The sequence below is a fragment of the Rhinopithecus bieti genome, unplaced genomic scaffold (genome assembly GCF_001698545.2).
Source record: "Rhinopithecus bieti isolate Rb0 unplaced genomic scaffold, ASM169854v2 scaffold_72161, whole genome shotgun sequence".
In the NCBI taxonomy this organism is placed as follows: Eukaryota; Metazoa; Chordata; class Mammalia; order Primates; family Cercopithecidae; genus Rhinopithecus; species Rhinopithecus bieti.
Genome location: NW_016828382.1, coordinates 2,622,688 through 2,642,757, shown reverse-complemented (window position 1 = coordinate 2,642,757; position 20,070 = coordinate 2,622,688). Strand labels below are relative to the sequence as shown.

The 20,070-nt window shown below is 37.3% G+C and overlaps 1 protein-coding gene across 3 annotated transcripts in view; it reads left to right on the top strand.

Moving 5' to 3' along the window:
* The window catches only part of INTS13 (integrator complex subunit 13), a 33,188-nt gene extending 21,157 nt beyond the window's left edge, over positions 1–12,031 (top strand). For 2 of the 3 annotated variants that reach the window (XM_017864490.1, XM_017864491.1), the window contains 7 exons: positions 1,003–1,181; positions 2,598–2,768; positions 3,048–3,202; positions 3,512–3,742; positions 5,900–6,039; positions 10,734–10,869; positions 11,633–12,022. In XM_017864490.1, the coding sequence (XP_017719979.1) occupies positions 1,003–1,181; positions 2,598–2,768; positions 3,048–3,202; positions 3,512–3,742; positions 5,900–6,039; positions 10,734–10,869; positions 11,633–11,672 (1,052 nt within the window). In that variant the 3' untranslated portion in view covers positions 11,673–12,022. Of the gene's footprint in view, positions 1–1,002; positions 1,182–2,597; positions 2,769–3,047; positions 3,203–3,511; positions 3,743–5,899; positions 6,040–10,733; positions 10,870–11,632 lie in introns of all 3 variants that reach the window. The other variant, XM_017864488.1, reaches the window with a different exon arrangement.
* Positions 12,032–20,070: the final 8,039 nt, after the last annotated feature.

Below are 20,070 nucleotides of genomic sequence, written 5' to 3'. Positions count from 1 at the left end.
ATGTAATTCGAAATACCCTTTAACAGTTTTTACTAACATTTAAAAGATGACTTTAGGTTTGGCTTTCAGGCTATTTTATCTAAGCAAGTTTTATTTAATAAAATTGTGAGTATTTCTATTTTAAAAATTTGACCTTTAGAGTCTAAATTGATTTGTTTTAGAAGCTACAATTAGAAAATAGATTAAAAAAATAAAATAGAAGCTGGAATAATGTAGACCATTTATCTTGGCCCATTGAATTTTAAATCAAAGCAAAGATGGACTTAACTTGAACATGATACCTTTATCATAAATAAATATTATGTTTTTAATATTATACCATATGATTCTTACCTATGACCTTAAATCTGTGGTTTCATTGTGTGAAATTTTTTTTACAAGTCTAAATTATTGGATTCCAAATTAAAAGCTTCTCTGGTAATTCTTATGATCATCTCAGGTTTTGGAACTAGTGATCTAAAGAGTCAGTCTGTCTTTATCATAAGGTTAGGTCATTGTTAATTAAGCATAATTTGATTATCAGACTAGGTGAAATTCAGATTAACATTTGGACACGTAGAATAGAAAGTAGTTATGATTACCGTGTGGATGAGGAACTGTCATGTAAGTGAACTGGGACTGTGCCTTCTCCCCAAATGTTCTGTAGCATTAATAACCTGAGGATTATGGAGCAGTTGTCTCACTTTTCTTCTTGAGGTCCAGGAGAAAAATTCAATATGTACATGTAAATTGGATGAACCATATAGCCAAATGTATTATTTCAGAGACCACTATAGTTGTTGTGTGAAACTGTATAACTATGTAACCTTGGAGTAACTAAGATATAGTTAAGGCTAGAATTCAGATTTCTAGGCATGGAAGAGTAGATACACTAAATTAGCAATGCAGGTTAAAATACGGGGATCAATAAATAAAATGAAAAAATCTAGATGTAAATCTCAAGGAAATAAATGAGAGCCCGTTTGAGTTTCATTACTGATAGCGTAATCTTATTTTTGACAGGTCGTTCTGTTTTACTGGAACAACCACGAAAATCAGGTTCTAAAGTCATTAGTCATATGCTTAGTAGCCATGGAGGAGAGATTTTTTTGCATGTCCTTAGCAGTTCTCGATCCATTCTAGAAGATCCGCCTTCAATTAGTGAAGGATGTGGAGGAAGAGTTACAGACTACCGGATTACAGTAAGACTCTAATATCTATAAATTTTAAGTTTTGAATGTGTCATCATTCAGCAAGTAGTTATCAAGTGCTCGTTAAATGCTAAGATCTGTGGAAAAAAAGAGATTTGGAAGAAGTTGATTATTATTTTAATTAGGTGAATTTCCTGCAATATTTGCTCAAAAATTCTATTTATCATTGTTTAATCTTATTTTATATTCAGTGTATAGTGAGATGTATCTGAATTGCAATGACATGCTGGAATTGTAGGAAATAATAAATTGATTTGAACTAATATTTTAGGTGAAACTTAATTTCTAGTAATTTAAATGGCAAACAGAAACCTGGAATATTTGGATTGCTGCTACTTTGAAATAACATAAACTTTCGTATTATTGGGAAGAACATAAAGGGAAATATATGTCCCTTTTTGGTAGAAATTCTGTTCTATTTGTTTTTTATTCCCCTCCTCTCTTTCCTATCTTGGTATTTCATACTGTTTACTTCTTGAGGTGGTTGTAAAAACTAAGTGTGATATATGTATATGAATATACTTTGTAAACCACAAAGTGTTATATACTGGTAAGTAACTTTAATTAGGATTTTTTAAAAAACATAATATTTAAATAAGGAGAAGCCTAATCAATATTTATTGTAGAAAATTTAGAGAATATAGGTGTCTTAAAAAAACACCCACACCTGTAAATTACCTATAATTTCATCATTCACAGATAATTATTGTTAACATGTTTATGTTATGTCAAGGTAGTTTGTTTGTTTGTTTGTTTTGAGACAGAGTTTTGCTCTTGTTGCCTAGGTTAGAGTGCAGTGGTGCAATCCTGGCTCACTGCAACCTCCGCCTCCTGGGTTCAAGTGATTCTCTCTCCTCAGCTTCCCGAGTAGATAAGATTATAGGTGCCTGCCACCACGCCCAGCTAATTTTTGTATTTTTAGTAAAGATGGGGTTTCACCATGTTGGCCAGGCTAGTCTCAAACTCCTGACCTTAGGTGATCCACCTGTCTCAGCCTCTCAAAGTGTTGGGATTACAGGTGTGAGCCACCGTGCCCAGGCTCAAGGTAGTTTTTAAATAAGCAAATGAGTCTTCTAATATGATTAACTGACTCTTTTATCTATATGTGATAGAAAAGTTAAATTACAGAAGGGGGAAAAAAGTGTTTCTTGGTTTTTACAAAAGGTGGGGAAAACATACCATGAATGCATTTATGTTTGAGGCTTTCTTCATTTTCACCGTATAAAGGCTGATAGGTTTCAAGTTCAGAAAGGATTAAAAAAGGAGTGGAGTTGAGGGATACTGTTAGAAAAAATGTTTTGTTGCACATCACAGGACAGAAGACATCAGGGAGACAGACTAGTACATGTAATCCATACTGAAACATTAGACATAGTTTCTAATTTTATCTTATTTGGTTATCATTAGGATTTTGGTGAATTTATGAGGGAAAACAGATTAACTCCTTTTCTAGACCCCAGATATAAAATCGATGGAAGTCTTGAGGTCCCTTTGGAACGAGCAAAAGATCAGTTAGAAAAACACACCCGTTACTGGCCTATGATCATTTCACAAACCACCATTTTTAACATGCAAGCGGTAAGTGTTAAGTAGCTTCAACTTTTCTTATAGATTAGTTATATATTCTTTATAGAAACAAATTAGAAAATTTGTAATTTATACCATTTCTTAAGCAAAGAGTGAAATATATGAGCTTGCTAAAGTTAAAGAATTAATAATTAAAAATTGAAGTGATAGTTATAGATTCCTTCACCATGATAGTCTTTAAAATCCTTTCAAAAATCAAGTTCTGCCTAGATGTTTTGATATTTATTTTTCAAGACAGATTTTCTTTTTTCTTTAAAAAAAATCTAACAGGTAGTTCCATTAGCCAGTGTTATTGTGAAAGAATCTCTGACAGAAGAAGATGTGTTAAACTGTCAAAAAACAATATACAACTTAGTTGATATGGAAAGAAAAAATGATCCTCTACCTATTTCCACAGTTGGTACAAGAGGAAAGGGCCCTAAAAGGTAGATTTTTTTTCTTATTTTCTTTATAGATCACATTTACTTGATACATACTGTTTTTCTCAAGATAACTTACTCTATATGTAAATTTTATTTGAGGACTTGTATGTGTGTGTGTGTGTATATATATATATATATGTTTGAGATGAAATAATACAAAATCATAAAAATTGATATATTATAGCTTAGAATTTCACTGTTAACTACCAAGTAAGAGGAAGGAAGTCCACATTTCATTATTTCTTTTTACTTTACCAGTAGAAAGTGACACTTCAATATTATTTAAAGAGTATTTCCAAATCTTTACTGCAGAGATGAACAATACCGTATCATGTGGAATGAATTAGAAACCCTTGTCAGAGCCCATATCAACAACTCAGAGAAACATCAAAGAGTCTTGGAATGTCTGATGGCATGCAGGAGCAAACCCCCGGAAGAAGAAGAACGAAAGAAACGAGGAAGAAAGAGGGAAGACAAAGAGGACAAGTCAGAGAAAGCAGTGAAAGATTATGAACAGGAAAAGTCTTGGCAAGACTCGGAGAGGTGACTTCTTGGCACTGATATAGCACCACAGTGCCTTTTGTTATATCACATTTTGCATAGAGCATTTTCATACATTCTAACCTGATTTAATAGTAGTTCATTTAATACATGTTTGTTCATTTTCATTACTGTAATTTTATCATTCTTAAAATCTAAAGGATCTTTCTTGGGCGTAAAAAAGTGTGAATTTTTACTGTTGGGGCAAAGTTAGTGTTAGTTTTTCTAATTAACTTCTGAAAATCATAATGCATGATGTTTAGTATCAGTATGTGCTTTATGTGTTGTGAACCTCACAGATGTAATTTATTCCTCTGTTCACTAAATATTTATTGAATGCTTAGGATGTGCCAGGCATTTGGCACAAGATCCCTACCCTTGAAGAACATACAGTGTGATGGTAGAGACAGACAATTAAATTAGTGATTGCAGGCTGGGCGCAGTGGCTCACACCTGTAATCCCAGGACTTTGGGAGACCGAGGCGGGTGGAGCAGTTGAGGCCAGGAGTTTGAGACCAGCCTGGCCAGCACGGCAAAATCCAGTCTCTACTTAAAAAAAATACCAAAATTAGCTGGGTGTGGGAGCACATGCCTGTAGTCTCAGCTACTCAGGTGGCTTAGGCACGAGAATCGCTTGAACCTGGGAGGCAGAGGTTGCTGTGAGCCGAGATCACTCCACTGCACTCCAGCCTGCAATAGAGTAAGACTCTGTTGAAAAAAAAAAAAAAAAAAAATAGTGATTGCAGCAAAGTGTGGAAGGTGCTATTTTAAAAATAGGCATAGGATGGCCTTGGAAGCACAGAAAAGCATACAGTCTATTCTGAAAATGTTCCTTAATAGTATACTCTTTTCCTTTGGTTTGTGATTTATATTATGATGTCAAAGTTAAATCTGAAAAAAACATAAAAGTAATAAAGGCTTATAAATAGAAATAGCGTTATCAGCTGGCTATATCCTCTATCCCCTTGCCAGAAATCAGACCAACACCAGGTAACTTTTTTTTAATTAATTAATTTTTATTTATTTTTTTGAGACAGAGTCTCACTCTATTACCCCAGCTGGAATGCAGTGGCATGATCTCGATTCACTGCAGCCTCTGCCTCCTGGGTTCAAGTGATTCTCATGCCTCAGCCTCTCACGTAGCTGGGATTATAGGTGTACACCACCATGCCTAGCCAATTTTTTGTATTTGTGGTAGAGAGGGAGTTTCACCATGTTGCCTAGGCTGGTCTCGATCTCCTGACCTCAGGAGATCTGCCCACCTTGGCTTCCCCAAGTGCTTGGGATTACAGGCATGAGCCACTGCAACTGACCAAAAACACATCTTTTTATGATGGAAAATTTCAAACATATGTAGCAATAGAACAGATAGTTACTCATCATCTACTTTCAATGATTAACAATTCATGGCAGATCTTATTTCATATATATCTTCATCCACTACCTTCACCACTACCCCCATAGGAATACTTTGAAGCTAATTCTGGAAATCCTATAATTTTATCCATTAATAATAGAATACTTTTATTCTCTTTGACTTTAGAAGCTCATGTTTTCCTTAGGGCTACTGAGCTTCTGAAACAAAACTGGCTCACCGTAAGAGGGAAAAAGTACTATCATTCAGATCCCACTGGGCTTCAAGTACACTCTTGTGTATTTTGCAAGTGTTTTTGTTCTCTGATGAAACTCTATAAAAGCTTAGAGTTAAGTTTCTGATTTGTAGAACATAAATACATCTGCACAATACATAGACTAGAGAATAAATGGGGATAAACTTATTAAACTTATTTGTAATTTGAAATTCAGTATTTTGTTCATATCTTTAAAAATCAAAATTGCTGCAATTTCTTCTGAAGATCACATCATTTCCTACTTTAAATTTTACTTAAGTATTCTTTTTTTTATATATTTTTACAGCTAATTCCTGAATTGTTACAGTTGGTTATTATGAGGAAAAAGGGAAAACTTGTTTTAATTGATTAATTTCTGTTACCTGGTTTAGATTTGAAGTTTTTGATGTTTTTGATTAGTCCCTAGGTTTATTTTATGAGATTAACCATCTTCTATAAAGGTTGATATGCAAAGATAGTTTAATTATTAGACCATTTTTAGACTTCTAAAAATTTAAACTTTACATTTCATTATTTGTCCCTCTAAAAGATTAAAAGGAATCTTAGAGCGTGGAAAAGAAGACTTGGCTGAAGCTGAGATTATAAAAGATTCGCCTGATTCCCCAGAACCTCCAAACAAAAAACCCCTTGTTGAAATGGATGAAACTCCACAAGTGGAAAAATCAAAAGGTAAGGTACAGCTGTGGTAACTAGCTTTATAAACAGTTTTCCAGGCTGGGTGTGGTGATTCACCCCTGTAATCCCAGCACTTTGGGAGGCCGAGGCAGGCAGATCACCTGAGGTCAGAAGTTAAAGACCAGCCTGGCCAGCATGATGAAACCCCACCTCTACTAAAAATATAAAAATTAGCTGGGCATGGTGGCACACACCTGTAATCCCAGCTACTCAGGAGGCTGAGGCAGGAGAATCACTTGCACCTAGGAGGCAGAGGTTGCAGTGAGCCAAGATCGCACCATTGCACTTCAGCCTGGGCAACAGAGCAAGACTCTGTCTCAGGAAAAAAAAAAAAAAGTTTTCCAATGAAGCTCTGTTTTGTACAGTGTTATTTAATATTGTTGTGTGTATGTGAGGAAGAGTTCTTAGGTATTCATGGATGCTGTTTAGGAGATTCTCTCTTTACAGCCTGTATTAGTCCAGTGTCATGCTGCTAATAAAGACATACCTGAGACTGGGTAATTTTTAAAGGAAAGAGGTTTAATTGACTCACAGTTCCAGCATGGCTGGGAGGCCTCAGAAAACTTACAGTCATGGCAGAAGGAGAAGCAAACACGTCCTTCTTCACGTGGCGGCAGCAAGGAGAAGGGCAGAGCAAAGGCAGAGGAAGCCCCTTATAAAACCATCAGATCTAGTGAGAACTCACTCACTGTCACAAGAACAGCATGGAAATTTGGGTGGGCACACAGCCAAACCATATCACAGCCTTAGAGAATGGAGGCAGTAAATATGTTTGTCAGTGTTAAAAACAAAAACAAGTAGTGTCATACTTTCATTAATGAAGCCTTTGGAAAATAAGCATATAAAGTTTGTGTTTTAAGAAATTTTAAATATATAAACTTGAATCTGTTTATGTTCCTGATACTATAGTAAGAGCTGGTATATTGAATACAAACTCTTTTACCCTAAACTCTTACTAAACCTAGAAATAATGTATTATCACTCTTTTATTGCTATATTAAAATGTGTTTGAGTTTTAGTGTAGTTATAATTATAAACAATATTTTCACTGTAAAGCCTCTTAATCTCTTACTTATAGGTTAAAAGTTTAGTTTCCTCTTGAAGGAATTCTAGGCACCAAGGATATGATTTGGGATTGGCAGCTCCTGAAATCATTCTAGGCCTTAGTTGGAGGCAAACTAGATTTAGTCTTTTTAGGATACATGTGTAATGGTATGCCATCATTAGACTACCTGATGTCCTGCCACTGTGCCTCTCCTAAGGCAGTAGAACCAGCTTATGAATATTGGCAGCTCATCCTAGGGAGAAGGCAGGCTTATTTGTTTTTGATATGCTTGTTATAGTGTATATATATAGTGATACATATGATATTCTTCAGTTCACTAGTTTCTTTGAAACCAGAGATCATCCTTGAGGTGATCTTATTATATTTGCCTTTCAGGCATTTGCTAGAGGGCCCAGAAAATAATAAGATTTAAATAGATGTTTTTTGATAAATTGTTTCTCATATGACAAAATATACCACTGTTCATTAGGATGGGAAATTTAGGTATACTCTAAACAGTGTTTCAGCATTGCTTGGCAAATAGAACTCTCAAGGAGTATTACTGAGGTGGAGATTGCAGTGAGCCAAGATCGTGCCACTGCACTCCAGCCTGGGCGACAGAGTAAGACTCAGTCTCAAAAAAAAAACAAAGAGTATTTATACTGGCAAAAATTGCAAGCAACTAAAAGCCATATTAGTAAGAAAATGACTGAATAATGGTGTGTCCATAGGCTGGTATGTATGTATTTATTTATTTATTGAGACGGAGTCCACTCTTGTTGCCCAGGGTGGAGTGCAATGGCACTGTCTCAGCTCACTGCAGCCTCTGCCTCCTGGGTTCGAGTGATTCTCCTGCCTCGGCCTCCCGAGTAGCTGGGATTACAGGTGCCTGCCACCGTGCCTGGCTGATTTTTATATTTTCAGTAGAGACAGGGTTTCACCATGTTGGCCAGGCTGGTCTCGAACTCCTGACCTCAGGTGATTTGCCTGCCTCAGCCTCCCAAAGTGCTGGGATTACAGGCATGAGTTACCACGTCCAGCCCCCACAGGGTGGTATTTATATAGCCCAAGAATAATTATTGAATGAATATGTAAATGAGTAAGTTTTTTTAAAGCAGGTTACATAAACATATGTACTGTGATCTCAATTTTAAGTTTTCATACACGTATGTACTAGCTTGTCACTTAGATGAAATATCAGCTACCATTAAATTAAATGGATCCCTGATGCTTTTCACCATAGAAATATGTGGAATAGCTCATATGAGAAGCAACTTGATTGCACATTACTGCCTTTCCTTGTAACTTTCTGTTTGAGCCTGGTATTTGAAAAGTGTTTGTTTTTTCTTTCATTCTATTTTATAACCTAAATTGCATATCTCTTCTGATCAGCAACTTATCTGGGCCTTTTATTATACCTCAGTTTTATCTGCTTTGGAAGATGACTTCCCAGGCCTCCCCAAAGTGAATTTTGTGCCTGCTGTATACACTGCACTTAAGGTTGGGCTATTCCAAATGTGCCGTCTAGATTTGGCAAACGTCTATTCAGCTGTCTTTGTATGATGCAGTAACAAAACAAAACAAAACAAAAAAGAAAACATTTGTTGATATAGATTGGCACTGGAAAAAAGAGTAAAATTTTTAGTTGTTAGAGCAGTGGCATTAGGATGATTTTATATCCTCCTTTATGTGTTTTATTGTTTTCTAAATTTATTCTCATGAACGCGTATTAGTTTTATAATAAGAAAATAAGAATTTTAAATATATATGATAATATTAGCTCTTTTTGATGTACAGTTCTGTGAGTTTAGACAATACATACCACCACCACAATCAGGGTACACAACAGTCTGTCACCTGAAAAGATTTCCTTGTATTGACCCTTTGTAGTCATCCTTCACTCTCCTTCTCCCCAGTCCCTGGTAACCACTGATATGTTTTCTCTTCCTATAATCGTGCTCCCTATAATTTTTCAGAATGTCTTATAAATGAAAGAAAATGTCATGCCACCCTTTGAGATTGGCTTTTTTCACATAGTATTATAATGACTAATTTTATAAGAAACTGCCAACTTATTTTTCCAAAGTGGTGGCACCATTTTGCATTCCCACCACCAGTGTATGAGAGTTCTGGGTGTTCTGCATCCTTGTCCACTTACTGTTGTCAGGGTTACTGTTTTGTTTTGTTTTGTTTTCATCCTATAAGGTATATAGTGGTATTTCATTGGTGTTTTAATTTACGTTTCTCTCATGATTAATGATGGTAAAACTCTTTTCCTTTGCTTATTTTTTATCTATCTTCTTGGGTGAAAGGTCCATTAAAATATTTTGTACATTTTTAAATTGAATTGTTTGTTTTCTTATTAGTGGATTTATTTATCTGGATACAAGTTCTGTGTTGGATATGTGATTTGCAAGTATTTTCACCCAGTCTGTGGCTTGTTCTTCTCTTAAACGATGACTTTTGCACAGCAGAAGCTTTGTATTTTGATGAAGTCAAATATATCCATTTTTGCTTTTATGATTATGCTTTAGGTGTTACATGTTAGAAATCTAACCCAAGGTCACAAATGCTGATTTTTCTTATAGGAGTTCTGTAATTTTAGATTTACATTTTGGCCATGATCAATTTTTGAGTTATTTTCTATAAGGTACAAAGTATGGGTCAATATTAATCCTTTTGCATACAATGTCCTAATGTTCCACCAGCATTTATTGAAAAGATTATCTTTTCTTCATTGAAGTATTGTACATTGATCAGAAATTTGTTGACTGTGTATGTGGCAGTCTGCTTCTGGATTCTTCTTTATATTCTATTGGTTTATGTGGCCATCCTTTCACCAATCCAGTACTGTCACAGTCACTTCAAATTAAGTCTTGTAATGAGGAAGTAAGAATCTTCTTTTTTCTTCTTTTTCGAAATTGTTTTGGCTCTTGTAATTCTTTTGCCTTATCATATTGTGCAGGAAAGAGTTAACATAGCAGGCCTGAGACTATTATAATTAGAAAAGCCTGCTTGCAGGTTTGGCTCTTGGCTGGCATCTGGAAACTTGGCTTTTGAGATGTTGCCTAGATAATGAACTGAACACCTGCTTCCCTTCTGAAAGTCTGGAACTTTGGTCGTTATGGTTAGGTAGAGAATACTCACCTGATCAGCCCCCAATAAAAACCCTGGACTCTACTCAAACAGACTTTCCTGGCAGAAATATTGCACACGTGTGGCTGCATGTTTGCCTATGGAGGTAGTATGCACTCTGCATAAAACTCATTGGAGAGAGTGAGCATGGGAAGCCTGCAAATGGACTCTGCCAGTCTCCACCTCATGTGATTCTTCTGCTTACTGACCTAGCTGTGTCTCCTTACTGTATTGCTGTAATCATTCTTAACCAGGAGTATAACTTTACATGTAGTCATTTGAGTCCTTCCATCAATCACTGACCTAGTGGTTGCTCTTGGGGACCCTGAAACACATTAATTTCAGAATAAGAGGAAAATGGTTGCCTTAATTGTGTAAAATGAACTACAGAATTAACTGCCTTAATTGTGTCAAATGAACAACAGAATTAAAGGTAAGTGTAAATTGTAAATTCGGAAGTAATAAATTATTCTGTCTTTTTTTTTCTTCCTTTTAAATATAACACCAGGGCCAGTGTCCTTATTATCCTTGTGGAGTAATAGAATCAATACTGCCAATTCCAGAAAACATCAGGAATTTGCTGGACGTTTGAACTCTGTTAATAACAGAGCTGAACTGTATCAACATCTTAAAGAGGAAAATGGGTTTGTGTTATTTATTGTCAAAATTGGTTTTGTCAATTGCCTGTACAGTACCTTAACAAACGTTGCTTATTTGTAATAATCAGCAATTTTTTTATTACTAATATTTTGAACTAATACATGTTCCCCATAAGGAGAAAAAATTAACCTCTTTGATTTTTGCTTGTAAAAGGCTCAATTATATTGATTGTAACCCTGAAAGTATTTACTCCTTAGAGCATTTCTTTTCAATGCTTAGTAAACATTATAGAGGGAAAAATCATACCACTTAGGATATAATACCAATCTCTGTATAATAACAGAGGGAAATGTTTTCCTATTAAGGAATACAATATTAAGAATATTGATTATAATAATCTCAGATCTGATTATTTTGATTTTTTTTTTTTTCAGACGAAATCCTCTTAAAAATTTGTTGGTAGAAATACATTTATTTAGTGCAAAAGGAAGTAAATTCTTGACTAAATCGTAGAGATTTTTTCCTTAGTTTTGCTTGGAAAGGGAGAGTGTGGTATAGTCAAACAAACAAAAACCAGTAGCCTTTGACATGTGACCTTGGGAAGGTCACTTAGTCTCTCAGGGCCTCAATTTTCACTGTAAAATGAAGTTGGCCTAGCTAGAGGAACCCTAAAGTTAGTCTTTTCCTAAAATGCTGATGTTCTGTTCTGTGAATATATTAAGTTTCATGTGAAAGGTAGATAATTAAGGAGACAAAAATGTTAATGAATATTTATTTTATCAACTCATTTTTTCCTCCTATTTTCAGGATGGAGACACCAGAAAATGGAAAAGCCAGCCGGCAGTGAAGAGTGACTTGAAGAACTAAATTTAGTATATTGCAAAAATATTTTGGGTGGAATTCGATATAAGTACTTTTACAGCAAGATTGTATAGTTATGTTGCCTGGACTGGTTTTTACATTTTTAAAATATTTCAGCTATCATTTTTGTACTAATTATAAAATTGGCACATAATTCAAAAATATACATTTGAGATGATTTGGCCCTCGCCAAAAATTATACACAGCTTTTTAACTGTTTTATGGTTAAGAAACGTGTTTCCTACTCTGGAAAATGTTTTTTTTTTGAAAAAAATTCTTTAGGCGCTTCTCTTTGCCAAATAAAAACAATTTATTAAAAATATTTTGCGACATGCACAGAAACAATTTGAGAATCCTTTTAGAAAAACACTTTAGTACTTAATGACTGAAAACAAACCTATAGGAATTTTTAAAAATTTGATGAGAGTTTAAGATTTGCAATACTTAATATAAAATCTTTCTTATTAAACCGCATCATATATTGTGCTTTTCTTAAAAAGAACATTGTTTTTATTTTGTTTTAAGTTATTTTGCATATGTGTTCTTATCCATTTAAAAGTACAGTTTTCAGGTAGGTTGTGTAATTTTATATTTACTACTATTGGGTAATTTTACTCTTTATGTTTTTCTGCTAATATTTTCCATCTATTTGCTTTTCTTAAAGAGAAGCATAAAGGAAATCACTTCACAGATTTAGAAGCAAGGAAAGTTACTAGGTTGTTTTTATCTCTGGATGAATCTTAGTCTCATTTCTCAGAAATGTCATGGTTATATGTTATATGTTTCTTGGGCCTTTTTCCTGCGCTTCTTCATCTAGAAGTTTATAATGTGTTACAAGTGGTAGGTTATTTCAATGTTAAATGCTAATTGTAAGTTTGCCATTTTTTTCCGTGAGTGTTTATTAGAGAAAGGAAGCTCTTTATACAGACTCAGTATTTTCTACTGAAAAAAAAAAAAACAACAACTGGTCTTTACACAGGGGTTCAGCAGGCTTCCAGGTCAGCCTGGTGAAATTGACATTACTTTCCTTTATTAACTCCTGTCTCGTTCTCAGCCCTCTTCCCTAAGATAGAGCTACTTTTACTCAATTCCACTGTGTTTAGATATACACTGACACAAACCATACATAGGCAGGGCCAGGCCTAATTAGCATCTTAGACTTGTGGGGTTGAAGAAACTGTATCTCAATAGCTAATTAATAGATCATATTTACATTTCAATGGGCTCTGACCTTTTATTTATTTATTTTACTTTAAGTTCTGGGATACACGTCCAGAACGTGCAGGTTTGTTACATAGGTATACGTGTGCCATGGTGGTTTGCTGCACCCATCAACTTGTCATCTGCATTAGGTATTTCTCCTTATCTTATCCCTCCCCTTGTCCCCCACCCCGCCAATAGGTCCCGGTGTGTAATGTTCCCCTCCCTGTGCCCATATGTTCTCATTGTTCAACTCCTACTTATGAGTGAGAGCATGCAGTATTTGATTTTCTGTTCCTGGAAACCATGGATGGTTTCCAGCTTCATCCGTGTCCCTGCAAAGGACATGAACTCATCCTTTTTTCTGGCTGCATAGTATTCCATGGTGTATATGTGCCACATTTTCTTTATCCAGTCTAACATTGATGGGCATTTGGGTTGGTTCCAAGTCTTTGCTATAGTGAATAGTGCTGCAATAAACATATGTGTGCATGTGTCTTTATAGCAGAATGATTTTTAATCCTTTGGGTGTATACCCAGTAATGGGATTGCTGAGTCAAATGGTATTTCTGGTTCTAGATCCTTGAGGAATCGCCACACTGTCTTCCACAATGGTTGAACTAATTTACATGCCCACCAACAGTGTAAAAGTGTTCCTATTTCTCCACATTCTCTCTAGCATCTGTTATTTCCTGACTTTCAATGATCGACATTATAACTGGTGTGAGATGGTATCTCATTGTGGTTTTGCTTTGCATTTCTCTAATGACCAGTGATCATGAGCTTTTTTTCATATGTTTGTTGGCCACATAAATGTCTTCTTTTGTAAAGTGTCTGTTCATATTCTTCGCCCACTTTTTGATGGGGTTGTTTTTTTTCTTGTAAATTTGTTTAAGTTCCTTGTAGATTCTGTATATTAGCCCTTTGTTCAATGGATAGATTGCAAAAACTTTCTCCCATTCTGTAGGTTGCCTGTTCACTCTGATGTAGTTTCTTTTGCTGTGCAGAAGCTCTTTAATTAGATCCCATTTGTCAATTTTGGCTTTTGTTGCCATTGCTTTTGATGTTTTAGTCATGAAGTCCTTGCCCATGCCTATGTCCTGAATAGTCTTGCCTTGGTTTTCCTCTAGGGTTTTTATGGTTTTAGTTCTTACATTTAAATCTTTAATCCATCTTGAGTTAATTTTTGTATAAGGTGTAAGGAAGGGGTCCAGTTTCAGTTTTCTGCATATGGCTTGCCAGTTTTCCTAGCACCATTTATTAAATAGAGAATCCTTTCCCCATTGTTTGTTTGTGTCAGGTGTGTCAAAGATCAGATGGTTGTAGATGTGTGGTGTTATTTCTGAGGGCTCTGTTCTGTCCTGTTGGTCTATGTATCTGTTTTGGTACCAGTACCATGCTGTTTTGGTTACTGTAGCCTTGTAATAGAGTCTGAAGTCAGGTAACGTGACACCTCCACCTTTGTTCTTTTTACTTAGGATTGTCTTGGCTATACAGCCTCTTTTTCGGTTCCATATAAAATTTAATGTAGTTTTTTTCTAATTCTGTGAAGAAAATCAATGGTGGCTTGATGGGAATAGCATTGAATCAATAAATTACGTTAGGAGGTGTGGCCATTTTCACAGTATTGATTCTTCCTATCCATGAGCATGAAATGTTTTTCCATTTATTTGTGTCCTCTCTTATTTCCTTGAGCAGTAGTTTGTAGTTCTTCTTGGAAGAGGTTCATCATATCCCTTGTAAGTTGTATTCCTAGGTAATTTGTTTGCTTTGTAGCAATTGTGAATGGGAGTTTGCTCATGCTTTGGCTTTCTGTTTGTCTGTTATTGGTGTTTAGGAATGTTTGTGGTTTTCGCACATTTATTTTGTATCCTGAGACTTTGCTGAAGTTGCCTATCAGCTTAAGGAGTTTTTGGGCTGAGACGATGGGGTTTTTTAAATATACAATCATGTAATTTGCAGAGATAATTTGACTTTCTCTCTTCCTATTTGAATATGCTTTATTTCTTTCTCTTGCCTGATTCCCCTGGCCAGAACTTGTAATACTGTGTTGAATAGGAGGTGGTGAGTGAGGGCATCCTTGTCTTGTACCAGATTTCAAAGGGAATGCTTCCAGCTTTTGCCCATTCAGTATAACATGGGCTGTGGGTTTGTCATAAATAGCTCCTATTAATTCTGAGATAGGTTCCATCAATACCTGTTTTTAGCATGAAGGAGTGTTGAATTTTATCAAAGGCCTTTTCTGCATCTATTGAAATAATCATGGTTTTTGTCATTGGTTCTGTTTATGTGATGGATTACATTTATTGATATGCGTATGTTGAACCAGCCTTGCATCCCAGGAATGAAGTCGACTTGATTGTGGTGAATAAGCTTTTTAATATGCTGCTGGATTTGGTTTGCCAGTGTTTTATTGAGGATTTGCACATCAATGTTCAGCAGGGATATTGGCCTGAAATTTTCTTCTTTTGTTGTGTCTCTGCCGGGTTTCAGTATCAGGATGATGCTGGCTTCATAAAATGAGTTAGGGAGGAGTCCCTCTTTTTCTGTTGTTTGGAATAGTTTCAGAAGGAATGTTACCAGCTCCTCTCTATAGTAGGATTCAGCTGTGAATCCATCTGGTCCTGGGCTTTTTATGGTTGGTAGGCTATTAATTACTGCCTTAATTTCAGAGCTTATTGGACTATTCAGGGATTCAACTTCTTCCTGGTTTAGTCTTGGGAGGGTGTATGTGTTTAGGAATTTTTCCAGTTTTTCTAGATTTTCTAGTTTATTTGGATAGAGGTGTTTATAGTATTCTCTGATGGTAGTTTGTATTTCTGTGGGATCAGTGGTTCCCCTTTATCATTTTTTATTGTGTCTATTGGATTCTTCTCTCTTTTCTTCTTTATTAGTCTGGCTAGCGATCTATCAATTTTGTTGATCTTTTCAAAAAACCACCTCCTGGATTCATTCATTTTTTTTGAAGAGTTTTTCATGTCTCTGTCTCCTTCAGTTCTGCTCTGATCTTAGTTATTTCTTATCTTCTACTAGTTTTTGAATTTGTTTGCTTTTGCTTCTGTAGTTCTTTTAATTGTGATGTTAGGGTGTCGATTCTAGATCTTTCCCGCTTTTTCTTGTGGGCATTTAGTGCTTTAAATTTCCTTCCAAACACTGCTTTAGCTGTGTCCCAGAGATTCTGGTACATTCTGTCTTCGTTCTCATTGGTTTCAAAGAACTTATTTATTTCTGCCTTAATTTTGTTATGTACCCAGTAGTCATTCAGGAGCAAGTTGTTCAGTTTCCGTGTAGCTGTGCGGTTTTGAGTGACTTTCTTAATCCTGAGTTCCAATTTGATTGCACTGTGGTCTGAGAGATAGTTTGTTATGATTTCCATTCTTTTGCATTTGCTGAGGAGTGTTTTACTGCCAATTATGTGGTCAGTTTTAGAATAAGTGTGATATGGTGCTGAGAATAATGTATATTCTGTTGATTTGAGGTGGAGAGTCTTGTAGATGTCTATTAGGTCCAGTTGGTCCAGAGCTGAGTTCAAGTCCTGAATATCCTTGTTAATTTTCTGTCTTGTTGATCTGTCTAATGTTGACAATGGGGTGTTAAAGTCTCCCACTATTATTGTGTGGGAGTCTAAGTATCTTTGTGGGTGTCTAAGAACTTGCTTTATAAATCTGGGTGCTCCTGTATTAGATGCATATATATTTAGGATAGTTAGCTCTTCTTGTTGCATTGATCCCTTTACCACCATTATGTAGTGTCCTTTTTCTTTTTTGATCTTTGTTGGTTTAAAGTCTATTTTATCAGACACTAGGATTGCAACCCCTGCCCTTTTTTGCTTTCCATTTGCTTGGTAAATCTTCCTCCATCCCTTTATTTTGAGCCTGTGTGTGTCTTTGCATGTGAGATGGGTCTCCTGAATACAGCACACTGATGGGTCCTGACTCTTTATCCAATTTGCCAGTCTGTGCCTTTTAATTGGGGCATTTAGCCCGTTTACTTTTAAGGTTAATATTGTTATGTGTGAATTTGATCCTGTCATTATGATGCTAGCTGGTTATTTTGCCCATTAGTTGATGCAGTTTCTTCATAGTGTTGATAGTCTTTACCGTTTGATTTGTTTTTACAGTGGCTGGTACCAGTTTTCTCCTTTCCATATTTAGTGCTTCTTTCAGGATGTCTTGTAAGGCAGGCCCACTGGTGGTGACAGAATCCCTCAGCTTTCGGTTGTCTCTAAAGGGTTTTGTTTCTTCTTCACTTATGAAGCTTAGTTTGGCTGGATATGAAATTCTGGTTTGAAAATTCTTTTCTTTAAGAATGTTGAATATTGGCCCCACTTTCTTCTGGCTTGTAGGGTTTCTGCAGAGAGATCCACTGTTAGTCTGGTGGGCTTCCCTTTGTGGGTAACCCAACCTTTCTCTCTGGCTGCCCTTAACATTTTTTCCTTCATTTCAACCTTGGTGAATCTGAAGATTATGTGTCTTGGGGTTGTTCTTCTCAGTGAGTATCTTTGTGATGTTCTTTGTGTTTCCTGAATTTGAATGTTGGCCTGTCTTGCTAGGCTGGGGAAGTTCTCTGGAATAATATCCTGAAGTGTGTTTTCCAACTTGGTTCCATTCTCCCTATCACTTTCAATCAATTGGTACACCAGTCAAACAGAGGTTTGGTCTTTTCATATAGTCTCATATTTCTTGGAGGCTTTGATTGTTCCTTTTCATTCTTTTTTCTCTCATCTTGTCTTCATACTTTATTTCCTTAAGTTGATCTTCAGTCTTTGATATCCTTTCTTCTGCTTGATCGATTCGGCTATTGATACTTGTGTATGCTTCACAAAGTTCTTGTGCTGTATTTTTCAGCTGCATCAGGTGATTTATGTTCTTCTCTAAACTGGTTATTCTAGTTGGCAGTTCCTCTAACCTTTTATCAGGGTTCTTAACTTTCTTGCATTGGGTTAGAAATGCTCCTTTAGCTTGGAGGAGTTTGTTATTACCCACATTCTGAAGCCTACTTCTGTCAGTTCCTCAAACTCATTCTCCATCCAGTTTTGTGTCCTTGCTGGCAAGAAGTTGTGATCCTTTGGAGGAGAAGAGGCATTCTGGTTTTTGGAATTTTCATCCTTTTTGTGCTGATTTTCCTTATCTTCGTGGATTTATCTACCTTTGGTCTTTGCTGTTGGTAACCTTTGGGTGGAGTTTTTGGGTAGTCATCCTTTTTGTTGATGTTGATGCTATTGCTTTCTGTTTATTTGTTTTCCTTTTAACAGGCCTCTCTGCTGCAGGTCTACTGGAGTTTGCTGGGGGTTCACTCCAGACCCTGTTTGCCTGGGCATCACCAATGCAGGCTGCAGAACAGCAAAGATTGCTGCCTGCTCCTGCCTCTAGAAGCTGTATCCCAGAGGGCCACCCACCACATACCAGTTGGAGCTCTCCTGTATGAGGTGTCTGCTAACCCCTGCTAGGAGATGTCTCCTGGTGAGGAGTCATAGGTGTTAGGGACCAACTTGAGGAGGCAGTGTGTCCCTTAGCAGAGCTCGAGCACTGTGCTGGGAGAACCTCTGCTCTCTTCAGAGCCGGCAAGCAGGAACCTTTAAGTCTGCTGAAGCTGTGCCCACAGCTGCCCCTTCTCCCAGGTGCTCTGTCCCAGGGAGATGGAAGTCTTATCTATAAGCCCTTGACTGGGGCTGCTGCCTTTCTTTCAGAGATATCCTGCCCAGAGAGGAGGAATCTAGAGAAGCAGTCTGGCTACAGTGGCTTTGTGGAGCTGTGGTAGACTCTGCCCAGTTTGAACTTCCAGGCAGCTTTGTTTATACTGTGAGGGGAAAACCGCCTAGTCAAGCCTCAGGAATGACAGACGCCCCTCCCCGCACCTAGCTTCAGCATCCCAGGTCGACTTCAGACTGCTGTATTGGCAGCGAGAATTTCAAACCAGTGGATCTTAGCTTGCTGCGCTCCGTGGGGATAGGATTCGCTGAGCTAAACCACTTGGCTCCCTGGCTTTAGCCCCTTTTCCAGGAAGTGAATGGTTCTGTTTTGCTGGCATTCCGGGTGCCACTGGGGTATGAAAATAACCTCCTGTAACTAGCTCAGGGTCTGCCCAAACAGCCGCCCAGTTTTGTGCTTGAAACCCATGGCCCTGGTGGCGTAGGTGTCTGAGGGAATCTCCTGGTCTGTGGACTGCGAAGACCATGGGAAAAACATAGAATCTGGGCCAGATAGCACCGTCCTCGTGGCAGGGTCCCTCACAGCTTCCCTTGGCTAAGGGAGGGAGTTCCTCGACCCCTGGCACTTCCCAGGTGAGGCAGTGCCCCAACCTGCTTCTGCTTGACTTCCATGGGCTGTACCCACTGTCTAACCAGTCCCAATGAGATGAACCAGGTACCTCAGCTGGAAATGCAGAAATCACCCGCCTTCTGCATTGGTCTCACTGGGAGCTACAGACCGGAACTGTTCCTATTCGGCCATCTTGCTCTGATCTTTTATATCTTATTCTTGTTATACAGTTTTTGTCTTGTGCTGTCCATTTCTTTCATTTGGGGTCCCTGGTTTATTTATTGATCCAGAGTTCTTTCCTTCACAACCCATCTTCAAAGACTGGGATCTTGTTTTACTCTTGAGTTTATGTTCCTTCCTTTTCCATGGTCTAAGGCCATGCTACTGGTTGACAGTCATATCTACTTTTCAGCCTCCATTTGTGTATACTATTTGTGAACTCCTGTTACTTTGCTCTACCAACTGGGAGACTATTTCTATGGCTGGATTTCGAACTGTGCCAGTAGCTTTCTATATTACTCCATGTTGTTGATTGATAGGCTCTCCAGCTAACAATAATTATTATCATTATTATTATTGTTATTATTATTATTATTTGAGATGGAGTCTCACTTTGTCGCCCAGGCTGGAGTGCAGTAGCACAATCTCAGCTCACTGCAAGCTCCGCCTCCTGGGTTCATGCCATTCTCCTGCCTCAGCCTCCCGAGTAACTGGGACTAGAGGTGCCCACCACCATGCCCAGCTAATTTTCTGTATTTTTAGTAGGGACAGGGTTTCACCGTGTTAGCCAGGATGGTCTCGATCTCCTGACCTCGTGATCCACCCGCCTTGGCCTCCCAAAGTGCTGGGATTACAGGCATGAACCACCATGCCTGGCCTCTCCAGCTAACAATTCTGCAGGATTAACTAGATGTTCTTTGGACA